The sequence below is a fragment of the Bos mutus genome, chromosome X, assembly GCF_027580195.1.
Source record: "Bos mutus isolate GX-2022 chromosome X, NWIPB_WYAK_1.1, whole genome shotgun sequence".
NCBI classification, from domain to species: domain Eukaryota; kingdom Metazoa; phylum Chordata; class Mammalia; order Artiodactyla; family Bovidae; genus Bos; species Bos mutus.
The window spans coordinates 79,386,437-79,412,945 of NC_091646.1; the positions used below are offsets into that span (position 1 = coordinate 79,386,437).

General features: G+C 44.5%; 1 protein-coding gene across 1 annotated transcript; it reads left to right on the forward strand.

Annotated features, from left to right (window-relative positions):
- Positions 1-1,724: 1,724 nt before the first annotated feature.
- Positions 1,725-24,220, forward strand: ITIH6 (inter-alpha-trypsin inhibitor heavy chain family member 6; the record flags this gene model as incomplete). Its single annotated transcript, XM_070366592.1, is given in 21 exon segments — positions 1,725-1,916; positions 7,746-7,862; positions 12,686-12,857; positions 13,576-13,658; positions 13,660-13,693; positions 13,696-14,088; positions 14,091-14,402; positions 14,405-14,437; positions 14,440-14,754; positions 14,757-14,890; positions 14,892-15,126; positions 15,129-15,216; positions 15,218-15,398; positions 15,627-15,693; positions 20,021-20,113; positions 20,971-21,010; positions 21,192-21,304; positions 22,490-22,570; positions 22,609-22,736; positions 22,738-22,903; positions 24,009-24,220. Coding segments are annotated over 21 exon segments (3,189 nt in total), but the record flags the coding sequence as incomplete, so codon positions are not given.
- Between the last annotated feature and the right edge of the window lie 2,289 nt (positions 24,221-26,509).

Genomic DNA, 26,509 nt, shown 5'->3' on the forward strand with positions numbered 1-26,509 from the left:
GAGAAATCACCCATGTTATGGGGCCACTCTCACTAAACTGTTTATCTGCGAAGGTCCTACCTAATTTGACCCTGCTCACCCAGAGAGACAGTGTGGAATGTGGAGGGGGGAGACACAGACACAGACCTGGGTTTAAATCCCAGCTTTGACCTTCTGTGAAGGTGAGGCAGCAGGCAAATCACCCACTGGCTCTCCTTCACTTTTCCCATCTGCACAATGAGCATGCACAATCTTCGGCCCAGGACCACTGTGAGAATTTGAGAAAATTCCTCCCCACAAATCACTGGTACCCAGGAATGAAGACCTGATGATAATTGTAATCCTTAGCATTATCAAGAGATAATTATCAGAGAAGGCAATGGCACCCCACTCCAGTACTCTTGCCTGGAAAATCCCATAGATGGAGGAGCCTGGTGGGCTGCAGTCCATGGGGTCGCTAAGAGTTGGACACGACTGAGCGACTTCACTTTCACTTTTCACTTTCATGCATTGGAGAAGGAAATGGCAACCCACTCCACTGTTCTTGCCTGGAGAATCCCAGGGACAGGGGAGCCTGGTGGGCTGCTGTCTATGGGGTTGCACAGAGTCAGACACGACTGAAGTGACTTAGCAGCAGCAGCATTATCAAGCACTTACTAAGATCCAAGTATGGTTCCAAATGATTTACATAAATGATCTCACTGAATTTGCACTAACTTTATCTATGAAAGAGGAGCTATTATCCTTCCCATGCTACAGATGAGGAGTCTGAGGTGTAGAGAGTGTGAATAACTTGTCCAGGGGCCCACAGGCAGCAACTGAGTCTTTGGAGCCTGCACTCTTAAACCCTAAGCCATAAATGGCAGCTCCCTCCCCCCCACCCCATTCTCCTTAAGGGTTAAAACAGAGGGGAGAGCCAATCCTGTTGAGATCAAACAGAACAAAGACCTCTGAAAGGAAGGAAGCCAAGGGAATGTATGTAAGCAGGCACCTCAGAGAGTATGGGGGCTCAGTTTGCCCCTAAGCTTCCTGACAGCTGTAGCAGGAAAGGGGGTGGGGAGCAGAATTCCCTAGTTTCCATGTTCTGGGGTGGGGGGGTGGGAAAGGAGGCACAGAGGCATATCTAAATGGACATTTGTCTTGGACTGAAATTCCAGAGGAGTTGATCTTGTGGCCAGCTCAGCAAACATCCGGGACCAGAAATTCATCTGTGATTTCATGAGGCGCTAAAAGGCTTATTCACACACGTGATTCTGTGAGAGTCAAAAGGCAGAGGGGGAAAAAACATGAAATTCTATCTAGAAGAGAACCTTGCTAGACTGTAAGTTCCCACAGCAGTAAGGGGTGTTGGGGGAGACTGAGGCCCTGTCTGTGTATCAGTTTCTCTCTGCAACGCACAACACAGGGTCTCTCCAGGAGGAGATCCAGGCTCATGAGGACATGACACTCCTCCAGAGCCTGGGCTCCAGGATGGATGGCAAATGAGCCAGGATGAAGTTGTGAGTGATAGCCAGACTGCCAGAGCCTGGAAGCTGAGTGGAGGTTGGGTCTGTCAGGCTGGGCATGCTTGGAAGAGGCAGAGTAGGGGCAGCTGATTGTAGGTTTGGGAGAAGCATGTGGTATTTGGCAGGTGGGGTGGGGCATTGCAGGCAATGGAGCAGCAGGTGGTGCAGAGCTCACTTCTCATCCTCCCCAGATATTGCCCCTTTTGATGTCCCTTTACTTGGCTTTCTGCCTGGTGGACTCTTCTTACCACCACCCATGCAGGTGAGGCTGACTTGCCCCCATCCACTATGATTGAGAGGGGAGAGACCTGTGTCCGAATTACCTTCTGTCCATCACTGCAAGACCAGTCTGCCTTCCCCAGCTCAGGGATCATGGCCAACTTTGTGGTCCAGAATGAGGTAGCATTCGAGGACATAGTAGGAGACGTGCACGTGATAGGGCCAGCAGAATGGAAAGTGGGCTCAGGAGTCAGACAGTCCAGGGAAACAAGGCGCTGGCCTCCACGAGGTACTTGTTTGTTTCTCCCTGGGGATCAGTGAGGACTAGTGCATGCAGACAAGATGGTGTGTAGCAACACATGACTTCACAGCGGGGAGGCACGTGTACCCCAAAGGCTTAGAGACCTGGAACTTGAATTCAATAAATGGAACTGAACTCCAGGTAAACACGCTCCTAAGTGAAGCAAGCCATAGCCCACTCCTAACCAGTCCTTTTAGGAAGGGAAATATCGGCCAGTGATTAGACTCTCACACTTTCTGCAGCTCTGATACTCTCATGTTCTCTTGGGCTTTCTGGATGTCTCTACATTTTAAAAAGCCTTTTAGCCTCGCTTGAGCCATTTGCCTAAACTGGGAGCCCTTAAATTCTGAGCTCACACACTCACAAAGAACATGCCAAGGTCCCGTCCTCTTCCAGAGGAGTAGAGGCTGATCCGGGACGCTTGTCTTGACAACAATTGTGTGGCAGCCTGAGATGTCTGGTCCCAGCCTGCTTGTTCCACAGCACCTCTCACTGCCTCCAGCACACAAACCATCCTCCAGCTGCCCCCACACCATGACACATCACACACCGTTGTCCCAAAGCACCCGAACCTACCAAACATCTGTGCCTGAGTATGTGCTCCAACTATCTGCCACCTTGGGAATGTCTTCTTCCTTTCCCCACTGGTGCGTGTCCTCCTTATCCTGAAGACTGTGCTTCAGTGCCGCAAGCTGACTGTGGCTCAGATTATGAACTCCTTATTGCCAAATTCAGACATAAATTGAAAAAAGTAGGGAACATCACTAGACCATTCAGGTATGACTTAAATCAAATCCCTTACATACAGTGGAAGTGACAAACAGATTTGAGGGACTAGATCTGATAGACAGAGTGCCTGAAGAACTATGAACAGAGGTTCATGACATTTTACAGGAGGCAGTGATCAAGGCTATCCCCAAGGAAAAGAAATGCAAAAAAGGCAAAATGGTTGTCTGAGGAAGCCTTGCAAATAGCTGAGAAAAGAAGAGAAGCTAAAGGCAGAGGAAAAAAGGAAAGATATACCTATCTGAATGCAGAGTTTCAAAGATGAGCAAGGAGATATAAGAAAGCCTTCCTCAGTGATCAATGCAAAGAAATAGAGGAATCAATGGAATGGGAAAGACTAGAGGTCTCTTCAAGAAAATTAGGGAAACCAAGGGAACATTTCATGCAAAAATGGGCTCAATAAAGGACAGAAATGTTATGGACCTAACAGAAGCAGATGATATTAAGAAGAGAATGCAGAGAACTGTACAAAAAAGATCATCATGACCCAGATAATCATGATGGTATGACCACTCACCTAGAGCCAGACATCCTGGAATGTGAAGTCAAGTGGGCCTTAGGAAGCATCACTATGAACAAAGCTAATGGAGGTGATGGAATTGCAATTGAGCTATTTCAAATCCTGAAAGATGATGCTGTGAAAGTGCTGCACTCAATATGCCAGCAAATTTGGAAACAGCAACAGTGGCCACAGGACTGGCAAAGGTCAGTTTTCATTCCATTCCCAAAGAAAGGCAATGCCAAAGAATGCTCAAACTACCGCACAATTGCACTCATCTCACACGATAGCAATGTAATGCTCAAAATTCTCCAAGCGAGGCTTCAACAGCATGTGAACCGAGAACTTCCAAATGTTCAAGCTGGAAAAGTGTTCAACCTTCCACATGTAAAGCTGCCTTTAGGAAAGGCAGAGGAACCAGAGATCAAATTGCCAACACCCCCTGGATTATAGAAAATGCAAGAGACCTCCAGAAAAACATCTACTTCTGCTTTATTGAGTACTCCAAAACCTTTGGCTGTGTGGATCACAACAAACTGTGGAAAATCCTTAAAGAGATGGGAATACCAGACCGCCTTAGCTGCCTCCTGAGAAATCTGCATGCAGGTCAAGAAGCAAGAGTTAGAACTAGACATGGAACAACGGACTGGTTCCAAATCGGGAAAGGAGTACGCCAAGGCTGTACATTGTCACCCTGTTTATCTATCTTATATACAGACTACATCATGTGAAATGCCAGGCTGGATGAAGCACAGGCTGGAATCAAGATTGCCAGGAGAAATATCAATAACCTCAGATACACAGATGACACCACCCTTATGGCAGAAAGTGAAGAGGAACTAAAGAGCCTCTTGATGAAAGTGAAGGGAGTGAAAAAGCTGGCTTAAAACTCAACATTCAAAAAACTAAGATCATGGAATCCAGTCCCATTATTTCATGGCAAATAGATGGGGAAACAATGGAAACCCTGACAGACTTTATTTTCTTTGGCTCCAAAATCACTGCAGATGGTGACTGCAGCCATGAAATTAAAAGATGCTTGCTCCTTGAAGAAAAGCTATCACCAACCTAAATGGCATATTAAAAAAGGAGAGGTACGAATTGTGAATAATTTATACCTATGGGTTTCTGAAGCCATTTCTTTAAAAATAAAAATAAATAAAAAGCAGAGGTATTACTTTGCCAAAAAATGTCTGTCTAGTCAAAGCTATGGTTTTTCCAGTAGTCGTGTATGGATGTAAGAGTTGGACCATAAAGAAAGCTGAGCACTGAAGAACTGATGTTTTGAACTGTGGTGTTGGAGAAGACTCTCGAGAGTCCCTTCGACTGCAAGGACATCAAATCAGTCAATCATAAAGGAAATCAGTCCTGAATAATATTGGTGCTGAAGCTCCAATACTTTGGCCACCTGATGTGAAGCACTGACTCATTGGAAAATACCTGATGCTGGGAAAGATTGAAGATGGCAGGAGAAGGGGACGACAGAGGACGAGATGGTTGAATGGCATCACTGACTTGACAGACATGAGTTGAGCAAGCTCTAGGAGTTGGTGTTGGAGAGGTAAGCCTGGCATATTGCAGTCCATGGGGTCGCAAAGAGTCGGACATGACTGAGCGGCTGAACTGAACTGATACTCCCATCCAGGGTGTGCTCTGATTCCTGCATCCCCAAAACAAGAACCCTTCAATCCACCTACCTACCATTTTGCTTGAGTATGCCTGCCTTTCAAAGCCCAACCCCCTCACTCCATGAACACCTAATCCGTTATGCCCACTACTGCCTGTGTTGGGAACCCTGAAGTGAATCACACACTGATCTTATTTACTGTCTCCAGGTGAAACAGAGACATGCAAGAATGACACAAGATGAGAAGTGCTTTGTCAATGACAGCTTAAGTATGATGGAAGCCATTGTGAGGGGTGAGGAGGTCAGAGAGTGCTCCCTGGAGGAAGTAAAGACATACTGTGGTCTTAAAGAATTCAAAGACATGTGCCAGGTTGGGAAGGACGCTCTCAGAGGCAAAGGCAATCTAGTAAACTGAGGGTTGCATGATACAAAGAATGGAGGTTGGAAAAATCCACGGGTGTGAAGGGAACTACAAGAGGATTGGAGCTCCTGAAGCGTTGATTTGAGGCTCATGGTATGTTCAGAGGTGAGCCTGAAGGCCATGAGTGCTGCAGGGGCTTGATAAGGAATATAAAATTTATGTTGAGAGGTTTGAGCCATCCAAGGGAATGGGTCCAGTGGTGAGTGGGTATGAATTTGTGGAGGGGGAACGAATGAAGAGCATTGGACTGGAGAAGGACTTGTGGGGTCAGCAATGGAGATCCATGGGTTGAATCCAAGAGAGCTAGGGAGGTGACCCAAGCAGAACGTCTAGAGCCAGAAGAGCAGATCTAGGATGGCAGTTGCTAAAGCAGAGCTTCCCAGTCTAGCAGCTATTGACCTCCACAACCCTTGGGATATCCAGCCCCACCAACTGACATTGGGCTGTTCAGGGTTCTAAATGCCCACCACTTCCCCCATTGTGCTACACAAATGTAATCATTTTCTTTGCATGCCACGACTGACAAATATTAGGCAACACTGCTTATGGAACACGGGGAGAACATGGAGCTAAAGAAAGAGACTGAACCCTACGGGCCTGAGAGCCTGTAGGAGAATAAGGAGCTTTCGTCATCTCTGAATCCCAGGGGACAAGATTCTTCTAAGGACCAGAAGTGATTGTCAATTGTGAACAACATCAGGCAGGTGCAGTCTGAGGAGAACTGAAGTACATCCAGTGAGTTTTCAAACCAACTAGTCATTGCTGCCTTTGGTGAGAGAAGGATCAGTGGTGAGGGTGGGAGCTAGGCTCCAGTAGGCAGCGGAGTAAACTGGAGGTGAGAAGACCGTTACAGCTGTGAGTTCGTTACCTCGGCATGCTACTGGGAAGAAAGGAGCTGGTTTGAAGTTTGTGTGGGATTGGGATGAATGGAGGTTGTCTTAGTGGATGGAAAAGACAGCAACATTTTTAAATTCTAAAGAAGACCCGGTCGGGTGCATGGGTGGGGTTGGAGAGTAGGAGTCTGGCTGGTGGAAGAGGTCCTGGAGGCTGGGCATGCATGGGGTCAGGGAAGGATTGTTTTGTCTTTCAGTAGAGGGATGAGGCATATAGGCATGTGGACCTTGTGCAAGAGTGGAGTGGGCAGTCCAAGGGACATGGCCTGGTGCCCTTACTGTTCTCCTGTGGAGGGAAGGGAGACGGTTCCTGAGAACAGCGTGGCATGATAGCTGAAGGGAGTGTGAGAGGTAATGCCGCTGGTTTATAAGATGTGAGGTGTGGCACCACCAGTGAACCTGGGTGCATGGAGAGGTAGGGATGTGATTTTCCCAGAAGCTCTCACCTACACACGTATGGGAAGAACATGGAAAGAGAGCTGGACTCTGCCTGTTGCTTGGGCAGTTGCAGGATGTTTGACTCAGGCTTTGGGGGACTGCTGTAGTGCGCAAGGGAAAAGTGCCTACAACACCTAAACTTGTGCTTGTGAATTAATTAAAAGGCTGGCATGGAGGAGAAGAGCAAGATGTCCTCCCACCTTCCTTCCTTCTCTCCACTCCCAGCTCCCGCCCTCCAAGAGGGGAGGAGATAGTGTGTCCAGCTTTGTGATCAGAGAATGCCTGAATGTCTGAGAGGAGAATAAGCTGGTTATCCTGGGGTAGAGCCTGCTGCAGGCTTCTGGGCAGCACAGACCCTCTACAAGCCTATACTTGCTTAGGCTGAGCTGCACTGGTCCTGGGGGCCCTCCCAATTTCCCTCTCCTTTTCCCTCAGCTGTCCCAGGCCCCAGGCTCTGCAGAAAGAGAGATGGAGTGGGGGATGGGGGTCAGCAGCCAATCACATACCTGATAGCCCAAGGCATCTGCACCTGGTCTAACCAATCCCTTCTGAACAAACTGCTCACTCAGACTCCGCTCCCTCCTCCCCTCCCTGCTCTGCCCAGCAACAGCAGAAAGCAGGCTGAAGGAGGAGAGGGAGGCCCTGCAAACTCCCAGCCCCTGGCAGCAATGGAGCTGGGCCTCAGACTCACTCTATAGAGAGAGGCTGAAACAGTACTTACATTTCCTGGAACCCAGGCAAATCGTCCCTAGGGGCCCTCAAGACTGTGCAAGCCCAGCTCTCACAGACAGGAACTCACATATTACAGACATCCTGATCCTTGGAGCCTTTGGCCTCAAGCCAGTCTCATTCTCTCCACACTCAGGGGCAGGCCCTGGGCTGGCAGTCTGACCAGCAGAGATACATAGTTCTGGTGGAGGAGACGGACATTGAGCAAGCAATCCCACAAATGCCTATTTAATGGCAACAGTGGTAAGGCCTAGGAAGGAAAAGAGTAGAGTTTTATGTAGCAAAATAAGAGAGGACTTGATTTAGATGCTTCACAGTTTTTGTTGATTTCACTTCTGTTTTCCTCAGATTTACAACGGCTATTTTATTTATGACTTTGCACCCAGAGGCCTTCCACCTGTTGGTAAAAATGTGGGGTTTGTTTTTGACATGAGTGGCTCCATGTGTGGTACCAGGATGAAGCAGGTAACAGGGGCCCTGGGGGTCTTTTGTAGCTTTTGATTTAGAAAGCTCAGAAAGCAGAGTGCTGGAACAGTGGTTCCCTGAGACCGGACTCCCTGCCATCCCATCACCCTTTGACCTTATAGGCCTAGGCGTACCTTAGTGTCTTGGTTCCTTGTCAATCAGAACCCCCATAGACATGGAGCCACAGAACCCTAGGAATACTGAAACATAGGACCACAGGGCCTGAGCCCATCGATAGCCTCCACCACAAGCCTCCAGGTCTCATAAGGGCTCAGAGTTAAAGAGCCTTTGAGCTAGAGCACTCTGGCATCATAAAGACTCAGTCAAACATATTAAAACTTTGATCATTTTAGACTCTGAACTGTCAAGGGGCCACAGCTTTGTTTTCTTGTTTTTTGACTACATAGCCAAAAGAGTACTGTGCCCTGGGCTTATAATTCTTAGGAGCCATAGATATGGAGCCAAGTATGGCTAATATGCTGAAGATTCTAATGGGAAAAGTGGACAACATGCAAGAACATATTGGAAATTTAACCAAAGAGGTATACTCTAAGAAAATTTATAAGAATGCTAGAAATATAAAACACTGTAACAATAATGAAAAATGCTTTTTATGGCTCATCAGGGGAATGAACATTGCCAAAGAAAGAATCAGTGAACTTGAAGAATGAGAATAGAAACTTCCCAAACTGAAAAGCAAAGAGAATGAAAACAAAAATAGAAAACCAACAGAATATCCAAGAACTATGTACTTATACAAAAGTGTAATGTGTTTAATGGTATTCCCATAAGGAGAAGAAAGAAAGTTGCATAAGAAATATTTGAAGGAATAACAGGCACAGATTTTCCAAATAACAAATGACATCTATCAAATCAGAGATCCTAGAAGCTCAGAACACACTAAGCAGGATAAATGCTAAAAGATGTGCATGGAGGCATATGCAGAAAATCAAAGACAAAGAGAAAATCCTGAAAAAGTCCAAAAGCCCACAGAAAATAATATCTTTCTTATAGAGGAACAAGGATAAGTATTACATTGAATTTCTCTTGAGAAACCATGCAAGGAAAAAGAGAGTATAGTGAAATATGTAAAGTGTTGAAGGAGAAAACCACCCAATTTGACAACAAAATTGCCCTTCCAAAATGATAAATAAAGACTTTATCAGCCAAACCAATATTGAGATAATTGTCACCAACCTGTCTTGCACAGCTAAGTTTAAAAAAGTTCTTCAGAGAGAAGGAAAATGAGATGGCTCAGATACTTGGATCTATATAAAGAAAGGAAGTTTGTTAGAGAAATAATAAATAAAGGTAAAATGATATATTTTATTTTTAAACTAATTGATCTAACAGATAACAATTCACTCAGAATAATTAGAGCAACTATGTATTCAGTGATTATAGCATATTGATAAGTGAAATTAATGATAGCAGTGGTATAAGGGACAAGAGAAAGGAATTGGACTACCCTGTCACAAGATACTTGAACTACGCATGAAGTCATAGAGTGTTATTTGAATGTGGACTTGGATTAACTGTAAAGGCATATTTTAAACTCTAGGGCAACCTCTAAGAAATTTTCTTAACGTAATGGATATGCTAAGAGACAAGAGAAAACAGGACCATATAAAACACTCAATTAAAATCAAAGAAGTCAGAAAAAAGAGTAGGAGACAAAGCAAAAAAGGGAAATGAAGAGAAAGCAGTTTTAAAATATAGCAAATATTAATCTAGCTATATCAGTAATCATTTTAATGATGACTTGTCTAAATATACCAGTTAAAAGATAGAAGCTGTCAGTGTCAATTAAAAGAAAACAAAACAAAAGAACCAACTATATGTTTTCTACTAGAAGCCCAGTTTAAATATAAAGACACAGATAGATTAAAAGTAACAGGATAGAATCATATGCTATGCTAACACTAACCCAAAGAAAGCTGAACAGCTATACTAATTTCAGACCAAGTACACTTCAGAGCAAGACAATTGTTAAGATTAAGAAGTGCATTATATTATGGAAAAAGGTTGAGTCTCCAAGAAGACATAATAATCTTTACTGTGTATTCAATTGAAATTACAGTGTCAAAATATATGTGGCAAAAATTAATAGAACTGCAAGAAGAAATAGAAAAATCATTAATATAGTTGGAGACTTCAATTTCCTTATATTAGAAATGGACATATCCAGCAGACAGAAAATACATAAGGACACTGTTGAATAGCACCATCAATTAATTGGATCTAACGGACATCTATACGATGCTTCATCCAACAATACACATTTGCCCCAAGCTCACATAGAACATTTGCCAAAATAGTCTACATTGTGGGTCATAAAACCCACCTTAACAAATTTAAAATAATATAAATCATACAAAGTATGCTCTCAGACTAAATGGAATAAAACTGGAAATCAGCAACAGAAAGACAGCTGGAAAATCTCCAAATAGTAGGAAATTAAGCAACATACTTCTAAAAACATAATCTGTCCCTGGATAGGAGATTCTTAGGAAAAGCCATCCTTTATGTGACAGTCCTCTCAATGGAAATAAGAATATGATGCTCAGCTTCTGATCCCAGAATGTGTGACCTATCCCATCTTATGGCAGGAAAACTTGTGACCTACTTAGGAGCACTCAAGGCATCTTCTATCAGTTTAAGATGTAGAGAGAAAGGCAAGCCACAAATGTTCTTCGTGTGGTTTCTAGAATCCACACCTATATAAAAGGTTATGCCTTAAATCACTGGATTTAACACCTCCAAAATACACATTTGAGGCCCTGGTCCATCAATGACTAGCCACTTCACTCTCTGATCCTCAATGTCATCACTTGTAAAATGAGGATATTATTAGCACTTTGTTTATTGTGTTGCTGTGAAGATAAAATGAGCTTATGCATCTAAACTACAGTGTCAGGAACATAGCAAGTATCCTATAAATGATACCTAATACTAGAACCTACATACTATATTCCTTGAGTCTAGCCCTATACTAAATACATCATGGAGAAGGGAGCCAAGGGGAAGTAGCATTCTAAGCCCTGTTCTCAGAGGACACAATATCTGTATGGAGGATGAAAATATTCCACATAAGATAATCAGCAAATAGCCAGGGACAGAGAATGTCTGGGTGTGAAAGGCATGGATCAGAGTAGGCAATCAAGGAAGGGCTGCCCAGAGAAAGAGCAACTGAAGTAACTGTGAAGATATAAATAAAGAGCAAAGTTGTGGAGATGAAATGGAATCTAGGTTATCTGGGGGCTGGTGAGAAGACCAGCCTGGAAGAAACAGGTGGTAAGGTAGAAGAACAGATTAGAGAGAACTGCAACCAAAGCATGCAAAATCATTGACGTGTTAGTCATCAGTCATGTCTGACTTTTTGCAACCACTGTAGCCCACCAGGCCCCTCTATCCATTTAATTCTCCAGGCAAGAATAATGGAGTGGATAGTCATTCCCTTCTCCAGGGGATCCAACACTCTTAAACTTTAGGGCAGCCCTGGAATCATTGAATCTTGGGTCACGGGGTTCAGAAACCATAGGAACATGAATCCTAGTGCTCTGAAAGCACAGAGCTTGAACCTTCTAGACCACCACAGTCCAGTAGAACTTTTTTGATGATGGAAATGTTCTAAAAGTATGTACTTTTAGATGTACTAATTTACTGTTGAATACAGTAGCTGCTGTCCACATGTGGTTATTGAACTCTTGAAATGTAGCTACTGCAAGTGAAGAAACAGAATTTTGACTTTTTCTTCAATTTTAATTAATGTACAGTTCGTTAGTTAAATATACTCCAAAGGTAAACAGTAGTTAAATGCTGACAAATATCAGTCTAGTCAAAGCTATGGTTTTCCCAGTAGTTATGTGTGGATGTGAGAGTTGGACCATAAAGAAGGCTGGGCACAGAAGAATTGATACTTTTGAACTGTGGTGTTGGAGAAGACTCTTGAGAGTCCCTTGGACTGCAAAGAGATCAAACCAGTCAATCCTAAAGGAAATTAACCCTGAATATTCACTGGAAAACTGGTGCTGAAGCTCCAATACTTTGGCCACCTGATGTGAAAAGCCAACTCATTAGAAAAGACCCTGATGCTGGGAGAGATTGAGAGCAGAAGGAGAAGGGGATGACAGAGGACGAGATGGTTGGATGGCATCACTGACTCAATGGACATGAGTTTGAGCAATCTCAGGGAGATGGTGATGGACAGGGAAGCCTGGCATGCTGCAGTCCATGGGGTCACAAAGAGTCAGATGTTACTGAGTGACTGAACAGCAACAACGTATGTTTACATTTAAATAACTACATGTGGCTAGCAGTTACCATTAGACAGTGCAGTTCTAGGCTTTGCGCCATTAGAGCCTATAGAGCATTTTGACTTAGGTCTTAGGACTTCTAGATTTACAGAGTGCTAGAATCAGAAAGGAGAAGGCAATAGCACCCCACTCCAGTACTCTTGCCTGGAAAATCCCATGGATGGAGGAGCCTGGTAGGCTGCAGTCCATGGGGTCGCAAAGAGTTGGACACGACTGAACGACTTCGCTTTCACTTTTCACTTTCATGCATTGGAGAAGGAAATGGCAACCCACTCCAGTGTTCTTGCCTGAAGAATCCCGGGGAGGGGGAGCCTGGTGGGCTGCCGTCTCTGGGGTCGCACAGAGTCGGACACGACTGAAGTGACTTAACAGCAGCAGCAGCAGAATCAGAAAATGTTAAAACCCTACAACACTTAGACTGCAGTACTTTGTATAGAAAGTGCCTTTCAGTCTTGAGCAAGACCTCAGGTCTTGGTCCATCTCCTTTACTTCGTCTATATCCTACAGACTAAAAAGGCAATGAATGTTATCCCTGGTAACCTGTGGGCCAGTGACTACTTCAACATCATCTCCTTTTCTTACACAGTTAGTGTCTGGAAAGCTGGAGGCTCCATCCAGGCCACCGTCCAGTATGTCCACAGTGCTAAGGACTACCTGGGCCATATGGAAGATGCTGGTTGTAAGTGTTAGACCTACCTACTCAAATCGGCAGACTCTGCTGACATGGGAAATTCTCCCATCATTCACCCATCGACTTTACCTCTCATAATGTCTGAAATATCACTTTTAAATTTTACACAAATATCTTCCTTCATCCTTTTGTGCTTCTTTGCCTAACAGAGCACAGCTTATTCTCCATGTATTTTAGGGCACATTCCTCTTTGGGGCTGAGTTTCCTCCTCCTTAAAGCATATACTCAGTTTGCTAAAACTTTCGTTTTGTATTTTATCAATAATCTAGATATTTATTTCTAAGTATTTTGAGTAAGTTTCTGCCCTGATTTTGGCTTTTGATCAATCCTCTCTCAGACAGTTACTGAAGAATCCCCCTCCTACCACCTCCTGACCACGCAGCCCCTTCTTCCCCTGTAGCATAGAGGTGGGGATGCTATCCTTGAGGAGCTGCCAATCTGACTAAAGAATGAGACATCCCCCCAGGAAACAGGCAAAGCAATCTGAGACAGGAAGTGATAAAAGCCAAGGACATGTGGGACCCACAGTCAGATCTCAGGGAGTTTGTGTGGGAGTGGGGAATTGGAAAGGATAAGCAGCGGAAACAGTCTGAGCAAAGATAAGGAGATGTGACTGAGCCTGGGAGGTTAACGAGGTGCTCAGTGTGTCTGGAATGGGGGTAGAAATTACTAGAAAAGGTAGTCTCACAGTCTGCTCTCCAATTAGAGACTGACATCAACATTGCTCTGCTGGCAGCTGCTTCAGTGCTAAAGCATAGCAACCAGGAGCTTGGGAGGAGCCCCATTGTGGGGGAGGATCCCTCTCATCATCTTCCTAACAGATGGGAGCCCACAGCTGGAGTGACAACTTCCAGTGTGATCCTCTCTAACATCCGTCAGGCACCAGGCAACAAAGTGACCCTTTTCAGCTTGGCCTTTGGGAATGATGCTGACTTCCCACTGCTGTGTTGTTTGTCCCTAGAGAACTGAGTAGCAGCCTGGCACATATATGAAGATACCAGTGCAGCCCCTACAGCCAGAGGCCTCTATGAAGAGATTTCCATGTCTCTGCTGGCAGATGTGCATCTGGACTACCTGGGTGGCTTGACTGGGGCCTCTCCTTGGGCCCTTTTCCCCAACTACTTTGGTGGTTCAGGGCCTGTAGTGGCAGGCCAAGTGCAGCCAGGCAAGAAGGAACTACACATCCACCTGAAAGCCCATGGCCCCAAGGGTCAGCTTCTATGGCCTGCCACAGTGAAGTGGCCGCCAACAGCAGCCAAAAGGTCTTTGGTTTCCCAGAGGAGCCAGCGCCCAATGTAGCCCACTTCATACACTGCCTTTGGGCCTACATCACCATTAGAGAGCTACTGGAGGCATGCTTCCATGCTTGTGATGCCAGCACTCACCACATGCTGGCTGCCAAAGTCCTCAGTCTGTCCCTTTAACAAAATTTTGTAACACCTCTGACTTTACTGGTCGTGGCACAGCCCAAAAAAGCCAGTGAGAAAGCCAGGAAACAGACTTCTACCACAGATGGACCAGGCACCATCATGCCCTTAGTCATGGCCTAGGGGCAGGCACAACCCAACCAACCTAGTGCCCTTTGTTTCTCCCAAATAAAGGCTTGTGAAATCAAAGTTCTACTTATCCTCAACTACTCTTGTCTCTACAAAGAAGATGCCCAGTTCCAAGGAATTAAGGCCACTGGGTCGGAGCCCTAGTACCCCATACACCATTGCATACCCAATGCCCCAAATTCCAGCATAACAGGATTCTGGAACCTTGGTTCAGCCAAAATTTAGGACAAAACCTGCTGTCCTTGTGCTCTCAAATTTTGGTGCCCTATTGCTCCTTAAGTCCAGCACACCATTACATCAGAACCTTGGTACTGTATTAGCCATGAATTCAAGACACAAGTCCCACCTCTGAATTATAGCATTCTAGCCCCTCCCCAAACTGGCCTTATGAAACATGCTACTCTGCTGCATTCCAAACCTGGTGCTCCATTACAAACTAAATGAGATGCCTCATCACTCCCACAACCTGGGGGTACTTATACCACAATCAAAAAGCCTGTCGCAGCCCGGGCCTGAATTCTCCACACATCAGATCCTTATATACCCACCACATACCACAGCAAGGGTTCTTGCTCCTAAGACCCCAAACAACATACCATATCCTAGACCTGGGATCCTCTTACCTAAGACCCCTAAAATTCCATCACCTCTTAAACCTAGTGCCCCACCTCACCAACCTTCCCTAGGTTTATCACTTTCCAATCTAGGACACCAACTCCTAATAAACCCAAAATCCCATTACCTTCCAGGCCTGCCAAGCTCAGGCCCCCACCTCCAGAGGCTTTGCATACTCCCAAGCACAGTCTCAAGTCCCACAAGTCCCAGCAGTACCATGACCATTTCTGCCCTTGGAGAATTCCTCACTACTCCTTTTCACCCCACCCTGCCCTCTCTGCTGCCCCCTGGAAGGCTCTGGCATCAGCATGACCTGTTGCCAGAGCCCCAAAGCACCACCTGTGTCTATGAACAAGAGGTCAAGCCACAAGGGAATAGAGAATAGAGAGCACTAAGAACCAGAAGCCCGTACAGATTTTTATGATTTAAGCCACTTGCTTGCTTGCTTTGAGACTTTAAATGAGATACTTAACTTCTCTGGGCTTCAGCACATAGGCACAGAATTAGAGGCCCTGGGAGAGAAGAGATGTTAAGACTGAAACAAACTGGTCAAGCTGTGGCTTTGACATTTGCTTTGTTGGACAAGAGAATTGCTTATACTTCACAAGCAGAGAAGGGATGTGGGGCTATAAATGGGAGCATCCCTGGGCAAGGTAGGTCTGATTCGTTGTTTTGTGCTCCATAAACACCCCTGTTTAATGAGAGGAATATAAAAAATGAGGAAGATGATGACAGTTGTCTTTAAATTTTCCAAAGGCTGTGAAATAATGTTTACATTTTTTTTATTTTTAATTGAAGGATAATTTCTTTACAGAATTTTGTTGTTTTCTGTCAAATCTCAACATGAATCAGCCATAGGTGTACATATATCCCCTCACTCTTGAACCTCCCTCCCATCTCCCTCCCCATCCCACCCCTCTAGGTTGATACAGAGCCCCTGTTTGAGTTCCCTGAGACATACAGCAAATTCCCATTGGCTATCTATTTTACATATGGTAATGTAAGTTTCCATGTTACTCTCCATACATCTCACCCTCTCCCCCACTTTCCCCATGTCCATAAGTCTGTTCTCTATGTCTGTTTCTCCATTGCTGCCCTGCAGATAAATTCTTCAGTACCATCTTTCTAGATTCCATATATATGCATTAGTATATGATATTTATCTTTCTCTTTCTGACTTACTTCACTCTGTATAATAGGCTCTAGTTTCATCCACCTCATTAGAACTGACTCATATGCATTCCTTTTTATGGCTAAGTAATATTCCATTGTGTATATGTACCACAACTTCTTTTTTTTTTTTTTCGTTTTTTACTTTTATTTTTTTTTTATTCTTCCAATTTTATTTTATTTTTAAACTTTACATAATTGTATTAGTTTTGCCAAATATCAAAATGAATCCACCACAGGTATACATGTGTTCCCCATCCCGAACCCTCCTCCCTCCTCCCTCCCCATACCATCCCTCTGGGCCGTCCCAGTGCACCAGCCCCAAGCATCCAGCATCATGCATCGAACCTGGACTGGCAACTCGTTTCCTACATGATATTTTACATGTTTCATTGCCATTCTCCCAAATCTTCCCACCCTCTCCCTCTCCCACAGAGTCCATAAGACTGTTCCATACATCAGTGTCTCTTTTGCTGTCTCAGTACACGGGTTATTGTTACCATCTTTCTAAATTCCATATATGTGCGTTAGTATACTGTATTTATGTTTTTCCTTCTGGCTTACTTCACTCTGTATAATAGGCTCCAGTTTCATCCACCTCATTAGAACTGATTCAAATGTATTCTTTTTAATGGCTGAGTAATACTCCATTGTGTATATGTACCACAGCTTTCTTATCCATTCATCTGCTGATGGACATCTAGGTTGCTTCCATGTCTTGGCTATTATAAACAGTGCTGCGATGAACATTGGGGTACACGTGTCTCTTTCCCTTCTGGTTTCCTCAGTGTGTATGCCCAGCAGTGGGGTTGCTGGATCATAAGGCAGTTCTATTTCCAGTTTTTTAAGGAATCTCCACACTGTTCTCCATAGTGGCTGTACTAGTTTGCCACAACTTCTTTATTCATTCATCTGTCAATGGACATCTAGGTTGCTTCCATGTTCTAGCTATTGTAAATAGTGCTGCAATGAACATTGGGGTACAAGTGTCTTTTTCAATTTTGGTTTCCTCAGGGTATATGCCTAGGAGTGGGATTGCTGATTCATATGGTGGTTTTATTTCTAGTTTTTTACATTTTTTAGCTCTTCCTATGTACAGGTACTGATCTACATACTGTACTTGTAGTCTTCATTTAATCCTCACCAAAAGCCTCTTATTATCTGGATTTTACTCATGGGGAAACTGAAGCACAGAGAAGTGACACCACTTCACACCACTAGTAAGAGATTTGAACCTACACACTTTGGTCCCATGATGAATGTGATTCACTACTTCATTATTCACCTTGCTGAGAGGAGTGACATTTCCTGGGTGACGTTATAGGGCAGGATTAGAACAAGCTGGTGGTGACAATAATTCACAGGGATATAAATTTGGGCATGACATTCTTGACATACCCCTCTCCTTCACCATCCTCCCTCCCAATATCCCATCCATCTTCAATACCTGACACAGTTATCTCTGTTTGTCAAATGCATCCACTTCTCACTACCCCAACTGTCACTATCTTAGGGCAGACTACCATTGTGCTTCACCTAGAAAACTGTTCCAGACTCATCACTGGTTTTCCTTCTTCCCTTTTTGAGATATTCTCTTGGACATTCTTCCCCAGCAAAGGGATCATTTAAAAACATATATCACTTCATGTCTCTTCCCTACTTAACTCCCCTCAAGGGTTTCCTATTGCACTTATCATTTCTTATCATACTTTTTAGAGTAAAGTTTAAAGTCCTTTTAATGAGCTCCAAGTCCCTGCATGACCTGCCCTATATCCCATACCTCTCTGACCTCACCTTCTCCCACTCACCCTCTGAACTCAGGCCACACTGGCCTCCTGTTCCACCAATAGGCCCTACCCTCTCCCCTGCCTCCACACAGGGACCTCTTCCAAGCTGTTACCCCTGCTTGAAAATTGCTCTGACCTGCTTTGCCCTGATCCTGCCTACCACCCTCATTTCTTCCATTGTCACTCAAGCTCCAGATCATGCATTAAATCTCAACTCAGATGTCCTTCTTACCTCTTACTACTGCTTCAAACTATGTTGAGTACCTGCAACTCTCTCGGTCAATCTATTCTTTTTTTCTTATAGCATTTGCATAATTGGTAATTATAATTTCATTCATGCCTGCCTTCCCAACTTAAATATGAGCTTCACCACATCAGAAATCATGACTGACTTTTTCACCACCATGTTCCTGATACTTAAACAGTACGTGAATGAATAAATAAATGATCAAGTGAATGCATGTCATAAATGTTATACTGCTGCTGCTGCTGCTGCTGCTAAGTCACTTTAGTCGTGTCCGACTCTGTGCGACCCCATAGACGGCAGCCCACCAGGCTCAGAATTTTGAATGTAACTGAGCTTGCACTCATCTCACATGCTAGTAAAGTAATGCTCAAAATTCTCCAAGCCAGGCTTCAGCAATATGTGAACAGTGAACTTCCTGATGTTCAAGCTGGTTTTAGAAAAGACAGAGGAACCAGAGATCAAATTGCCAAAATCCGCTGGATCATGGAAAAAGCAAGAGAGTTCCAGAAAAACATCTATTTCTGCTTTATTGACTATGCCAAAGCCTTTGACTGTGTGGATCACAATAAACTGTGGAAAATTCTGAAAGAGATGGGAATACCAGACCACCTGATCTGCCTCTTGAGAAATCTGTATGCAGGTCAGGAAGCAACACTTAGAACTGGACATGGAACAACAGAATGGTTCCAAATAGGAAAAGGAGTACGTCAAGGCTGTATATTGTCACCCTACTTGTTTAACTTCTATGCAGAGTACATCATGAGAAACGCTGGACTGGAAGAAACACAAGCTGGAATCAAGATTGCTGGGAGAAATATCAATAACCTCAGATATGCAGATGACACCACCCTTATGGCAGAAAGTGAAGAGGAACTAAAAAGCCTCTTGATGAAAGTGAAAGAGGAGAGTGAAAAAGTTGGCTTAAAGCTCAACATTCAGAAAACGAAGATCATGGCATCCAGTCCCATCACTTCGTGGGAAATAGATGGGGAAACAGTGCCAGACTTTATTTTTCTGGGCTCCAAAATCACTGCAGATGGTGATTGCAGCCACGAAATTAAAAAACGCTTACTCCTTGGAAGGAAAGTTATGTCCAACATAGATAGCATATTCAAAAGCAGAGACATTACTTTGCCAACAAAGTTCCGTCTAGTCAAGGCTATGGTTTTTCCAGTGGTCATGTATGGATGTGAGAGTTGGACTGTGAAGAAGGCTGAGCGCTGAAGAATTGATGCTTTTGAACTGTGGTGTTGGAGAAGACTCTTGAGAGTCCCTTGGACTGCAAGGAGATCCAACCAGTCCATTCTGAAGGAGATCAGCACTGGGATTTCTTTGCAAGGAATGATGCTAAAGCTGAAACTCCAGTACTTTGGCCACCTCATGGGAAGAGTTGACTCATTGGAAAAGACTCTGATACTGGGAGGGATTGGGGCCAGGAGGAGAAGGGGACGACGACAGAGGATGAGATGGCTGGATGGCATCACTGACTCGATGGACATGAGTCTGAGTGAACTCAGGGAGTTCGTGATGGACAGGGAGGCATGGCGTGCTGTGGTTCATGGGATCACAAAGAGTCGGACACGACTGAGTGACTGAGCTTGAAAAACTAAGATGCCATGGGGAGCATAAGGTCTCAGTCTTGGCAATGTTCAAGGTCAGATTGGGAAGCCAATGAAGACTCTCCTAATCAGAAGGAAGGTATGCCTTTTGGTGGGCTGGAGACCTCTTTGCCCTCAGAGTGTGAAGGATTTCTCCTATTTCTTTTACACTTGGCAGGGAATCTTCATTGGGACAGCAACTCTGAAGAGATCTGTGGAGGAGATGGAGGCAGCATGAAATCTCAGGAAAGTTCTGCAGTACTAGCGAAAGGTGAACAAAGAGCTCCGCTGACAAAGACCCCCAAGCTTTCATTTCCACTTATGTTAATAATATATAACAAAGTTCTAGAAATCTGCAGTAAGAAAAATGAGGACAATCCAATTGAAAATTGACTTAAAACCAGCACTTCAAAACAGAACAAATGTTCAACTTCTTAAGTCATAATGAAAATGCAAATTAAAATATTAACGGGACTTCCCTGGTGGCACAGTGGATAGGAATCTGCCTAACAATGCAGGAGACAGCAGTTCGATCCCCGGTTTGGGAAGATCCCACATGTTGTGGGGCAATTAAGCCCATGTGTCACAACTACTGAGCCCACACTCTAGAGCCCACATGCTGCAACTACTAAAGCTCACTCACTCTAGAGTCCATGCTCTGCAACAAGAGGAGCCATCACAATGAGAAACCCATGCAGCACAAGTAAGAGTAGCCCCCACAACTAAAGAAAGCCTACACACAGCAAGGAAAAGCCCCAGGTGCTTCAACAAAGACCCAGTGCAGCCAAAAATAAATCAATAAAATTTTAAAATAGCATTTGAGCTGACCTAGAAGAATGACTAGAAATTGATTATTACTAGTTAAAAGAACGAGAGCATTCCAAGTAGCAGGAGAAATAGAAACAGTGGGGTCACTAGCAAGATAAGGCAAGGTACCCATAAGAATATTCAGTTCAGTTAGGCTGGAGCATACAGAGAAGAGTGGAGAGCTAGGCAGGGACTAGATATCAGAAAAGACTTAAGTACTGAGCTCAGGAATTTGGGGTGACTCAGAGGCCAGGGGGCCACAGAGTTACTAGGAATGTAATAATCAGTCTCCTATCAACACAGTCCTCCTATCTTTTGCAGGCATGTTGCCAAGCATCTTCACTTTCTCATCCTTAGATAAGCCAGCCACCCTTGCTGACTTGAGTATAGGACAGCTTGTGCACTGGGACTGGGGCTGAACTGTCTCTCTGGGGAGATAAATATGGCCTCCTATCTTCCCCTACTCTCTCTTTCCCTCTCCTCATCTCCCATACCTTCTAAGGCTATAACTACAGAGTTGTGCCTCCTGCCTTGCAATAAATGGGACCCCCCTTTGTGATCCACATCCCACACTCAGAAGAGAAGATCTTCTTCACACTGGATGAGCATCCAGGAGAACTACTACAACTCATAGATGACCCAAAGGCAGGGGAGAGCACCAAAGACTCTATCTCATAATAACTCCACAGCCAAATACACAAGTCAACACCTCCAGACATTTGTGGACTAATACAAACACATAACAGTGCACCTCACAAACACACAAGTGCATATTCAGACACATTAAAACACAAATACACTCTAACACCAAGACACTCATAGATACACATACACATACCAGGGCATGCAGTAAACTAACAAAAACACACACCCAGGGACATATATTTTGACACTTTCCACACCTACAAATAGTAACATACAAATATGCATCTAGACACATATTGATGCATAATACATACCCAGATATACACAATGACACATTTATCAACATACATACACTGATAACCCCAGATTCATCCCAATTCACAAGAATTTAACACACACAGGCACACACACTCTGCTACTCTAGATACATAAAACACACCAATGCACACAAATTCCATGATACACAGACAGATGCATACTCAGTAACACCCCAAGATACATAATATTTACCAACACACAACCAGACACACACGACATAAACTATTCACCAAGATTTATAACACTAAGATATCCAGCATGAGTCCCAAGTCTATTCAGTCGTGTCCAATTCTTTGCGACCCTATGAACTATAGCCCACCAGGCTCCTCTGCCCATGGAATTCCCAAAGCAAGAATGCTGGAGTGAGTTGCCATTTCCTCCTCCAGGGAATCTTCCCAGGGATCGAACCCCAGTCTATTATGTCTCCTGCATTGGCAGGTAAGTTCTTTACCACTAGTGCCACCTAGGAAGCCCAGAAACACATATCCAGAGACGTATATAAACATACAACCAAAAAAATATACATTTTACCATAACATTTTTCCCAAATATACAGATGCACTGATATGCCCAGAGATATTCAGATGAATGGAACTAAACCACACATTTACACATTCAGAGGCAAACACACATGCAAACAGCCCCACTGGGGTAAGCATGCACACACATACATACATGCTCACACACTGCACAGGAAGGAGCAGCTGGATAGGCTATGGTAGAAGCACTATCCTCAGGAGCTAGCATTCTAACCACAAATCTGCACCACTTCATCTGAATTTCAGGTACTGAGACTTCACCCTTCTTGTGCTATGGGTGACCATGTGAATGACCATGTGAAACCCTGTGCTCCTGGTAAGCATTCTTCTCCCCGCAGGGCTGCATGTGAGTAGACAGCTTCTTGGGACACCATCAAGGCCAGGGCACAAGGACCAGATCTGTACCTACTTCCAGGTAGGTCTGTAGGCCTGTACCAACCCTGTGTTGGCCCTGTAGACCCCTGTATACCCTGGGCCTACACTGTTTCCATTACCCACATTTCCATATCTGTTCAAAGTAAGGGTACCTTGCTTCTATCCTGGGACCAGCCTGCACTACTGAAAAGGCCTTAGCTGGAGCTCCAGTGTGACTGCTGCAGCATGTGAAACCCTCTACGTTGGACCTTACCTTGAATTCCTAGGTCTCCAGCACCACTACCAGAACCCCAGCATCCTGCAACTACCACACCTGGGGTTCTATGTGGTCAGTGGCTCAAGTCTCAGCCCCTTGGCCCATGGCCTACTGGCTAAGTGTTACTGAGGCTGATAGTGGCCAGGGAGCACCAGTCCCAAGAGAAACTCTGCCACAATGAAAGGTCAGTTAGCCCCCAGCATCTTGACCCTCAAACCACAAATAAGAATCAGAACCAAGCTCTGCCCTTGGAGAGCTCCTGATCTAAGAAGAAGACAGACCCAGACATGGATAGTGATCCCAGTGAGTATCAGTGCTAGACAGAAAGCAGTCCAAAGAGCTGGAGGAATCCAGGGTGAGGCACCTTGCCCAGCCTTGGAGCTCAAGAAAGATCTCCTGTAGGAGAGAGACCCACACTGAGTATGGAAAGCTGAGCAAATGTGTAGAGGAAAAGAAAGGAGATTGGAGGAGATGGAGCTGGAGTAGTCAGACCAGAGTGCCCGCATGAAGAATTTGACTTTTCCTGAAGACAATAGGAGTCATGAAAAGACATAGGCAGGAGAAAGTGAAAGTGAAAGTTGCTCAGTTGTGTTGGACTCTGAGAACCCATGGACTGTTGCCCATCAGGCTCCTCTGTCCATAGAATTCTCCAGGCAAGAATACTGAAGTGGGTACCCATTCTCTTCTCCAGGTGATCTTCCCGACCCAGGGACTGAGCCTGCATCTCTGCATTGCACACAGATTATTTACTGTCTGAGCCATCAGGAAAGCAGGAGAAAGATACAGTCAGATCTGAGTATTACAAAGATCCCTCTGGATGTAAAGGGGTTTTGCAGGAAGCCAGACTGTAGGTCAGGAAACACTAGCAGAACCTGAGGCCGAGACCCCCACCAAAGAATTTGGGCAGTGTTGGTGGATTGAACAGATATTTTTACTTCCTTTGAACCTCCTCACTTCTCTAATCTAACTTGTCATCTCCTTCAAGCCAGACTATACCCTATCTGCTGCCATCTCATCCACTTTGGCCCTCTACTTTCATGCTACACTCCTGTCCCATCTGACTCCTCCACAAATCACACAATGCTCAGTCTCTTCCCTCCTCCAGGCCTTTGCTGCCTCTTCTCCCTCCTACTTTTCTTTCAAGGTTCCCTGCTTTAGGATCCTCTCAGAACTATCAGTGGGACTCAGGACACTGATCTGACTGGTATTCCATCTCTCTCCCTCAGGACAGTTCCAGCATGCAGACATCAAGCTGGTGGCAGGGCTTATGGGGCCAAATCTGAGAAGGCACCAGGGCCCAGATGTGCCTGTGGTCATAGGCAAGAAGCTGCTGAAGGATTCACCAAGACTGTTGCCCCACTGAGCTTCCTACTGGCTGGTGGGATGCTCTCATGTACGGTGGTTTCTGGGGCAACCCTACATTGCTTATGTCCTGTGATGGTCCCTGAACCCCACAGCCAAGAGACCTGATGACTCAGAGGCCAGGGCAAAGGGTTGACCAGGAATAAAGCCCTGAGGACATGAAAACACACAGGGACACACACATTAACACAGGCACTAAGTGGTACATTCACCAGAACACATACACAAAGATATGCAGATCTATGGAACTAGAGGCTTTGAGACTCCTGCCTCCTCACAGTCCTTACTGTCTCCAGTCTCTACCCTTTTTAATCCATAGTCCAGAGCAACCTTAGAAGTGACTTCTTTAAAACAAAAACCTGAAGCACCAGTACTCCTCACAACCTTCTCTGGCTCCCATGGCTTATTTAAAGCTCTTACAGTTCCCCTAGGGTTTCCCAAGTGACTCAGTGGTAAAGAATCTGACTGCCAAGGCAGAAGATGCAGAAGATGTGGATTCAGTCCCTGGGTCAGGAAGATCCTTTAGAAGAGGAAATGGCAACCCACTCCAGTATTCCTGCTGGGAGAATCCCATGGGCAGAGGAGCCCATGGGCTACAGTCCATAGGGTCACAAAGACTCAGACATGACTGAGCGACTATGCATGCACACAAACATGCCCACCAATCAGCCCTTGTATGTACTTTTCCTTCTATGTGGGATTCCCTTCCTTGGCTTCATTCAGGTAAATGTTACACATTCTTCAAGTCTTAGTTGTCACTTCCTCTAGGAAGTCTTCCCTGACCCCTCCCATAGATTGAGTTTGGTCCCCTGTGTTCCCACAGCCCACCCCCATTCCATTCAAATTCATCTTTCATACTATGTACTTACTTGTACATACTGTGTGCATACTATTTACTTGTCTGGATCCCTTACTTAGACTGTGAGCTACTTGAGAGCAAGGACCTTTTCTAAATCATCTATGTATCCCCAGTTCTTAGCACTTAGTAGGTGCTTAGTAAATATTTGCTGAATAAAGAAATGAATGAACAAAAAAGGATCCCATGACACAGCAGAAGGCACACACATATACTACTCACAACCAAAGTCACAAGATCACACACAGAAACAGCAATGAGGACACAGATATGAATTGGTAGAGATAGAGACATATGGAAATACAAGGATTTCAAAATAAAGAGAATAGACATAGGGGCATGTAGACGTACAAAGATGGGGGCAGGAAGCCAGTGTGACAGCATCAGGTACATAAACCCAGAGATACAGATGCTCTCTGGCTGAGCTTCTATATCCCCGTTTTGAGGTGCTGTCTCTGTCACAAAGATAATGGCAGAGAGACAAAAATGGGTCACCCAGAAACAGGCACACAGTGAATAATATGAAGACACTGAGACATAACAACATACAAAATGAAAAGATAGAGATTCAGACACAGGGACACAGAGGTAACCAGGGAGACATTGGTCAAGATCCTAGTCTTGGTCTTGACATTGACCAAGACCACAGTCTTAGTCTTGTTTTTGGCCAAGATCACACCAAGGACAGAAAGGTAGAAACACATAGACATGATGGCATGCAGACATGGGATGTGGGATAAGAGAACACAGAGACACAAGACCCAAAACCTATAAGGACATAGAAACAGATTCAATGTTACACAGATACAGACTTGGTGATAAAGACCCAAAGACACACACACATGCAGAGGAACACACTAAGAATGAGACAGAAACATAATTTATATAATTAGAGATCCAATGACAAAGACATGGGAATGCAGACATCTCAACCATGACAAACACCATTGAAGAGATAAGTTTCAGATCAGGTAACAAACATAAGGACAGGCAAGATAAGCCCAGGAATAATGGGGATATTGTGACACAGTGACAGGGATACAGGAATTCAGAATGAGAAATCTTAGAACAAGTAGACATGGGGATGTGAACCCACAAACACAGTCGTATAGAATAGACATAGGGACAGAAACATAGACACTTCTGGAAGGATCAACATAGGAATAAAGAAACCTAGACATAGAGAAACAAACACACAGAACATAAGCAAATGGGTAAAAACACTGAATAAAGATACACCTGGGGATGCCCAGAAATAGAGACACACAAAAAAGGAACCAAGGCCACAAATGAAGAAATAGGGACAGTGAGTCAGACCCAGGGACACAGAGATAGTGGGTAAAAAATAAAAAGACATGGATCCAGACACTAGACACAAATAGAGAGACAGTGACACAGACATGGTGAGTCAGATCAAAACAGAAACAGGGACAGAGAAAGACAAAAAGAGGAACCAATACAAAGAAACACCCTAACAAACAGACCCACAGAAACAAGAACACAGCCATG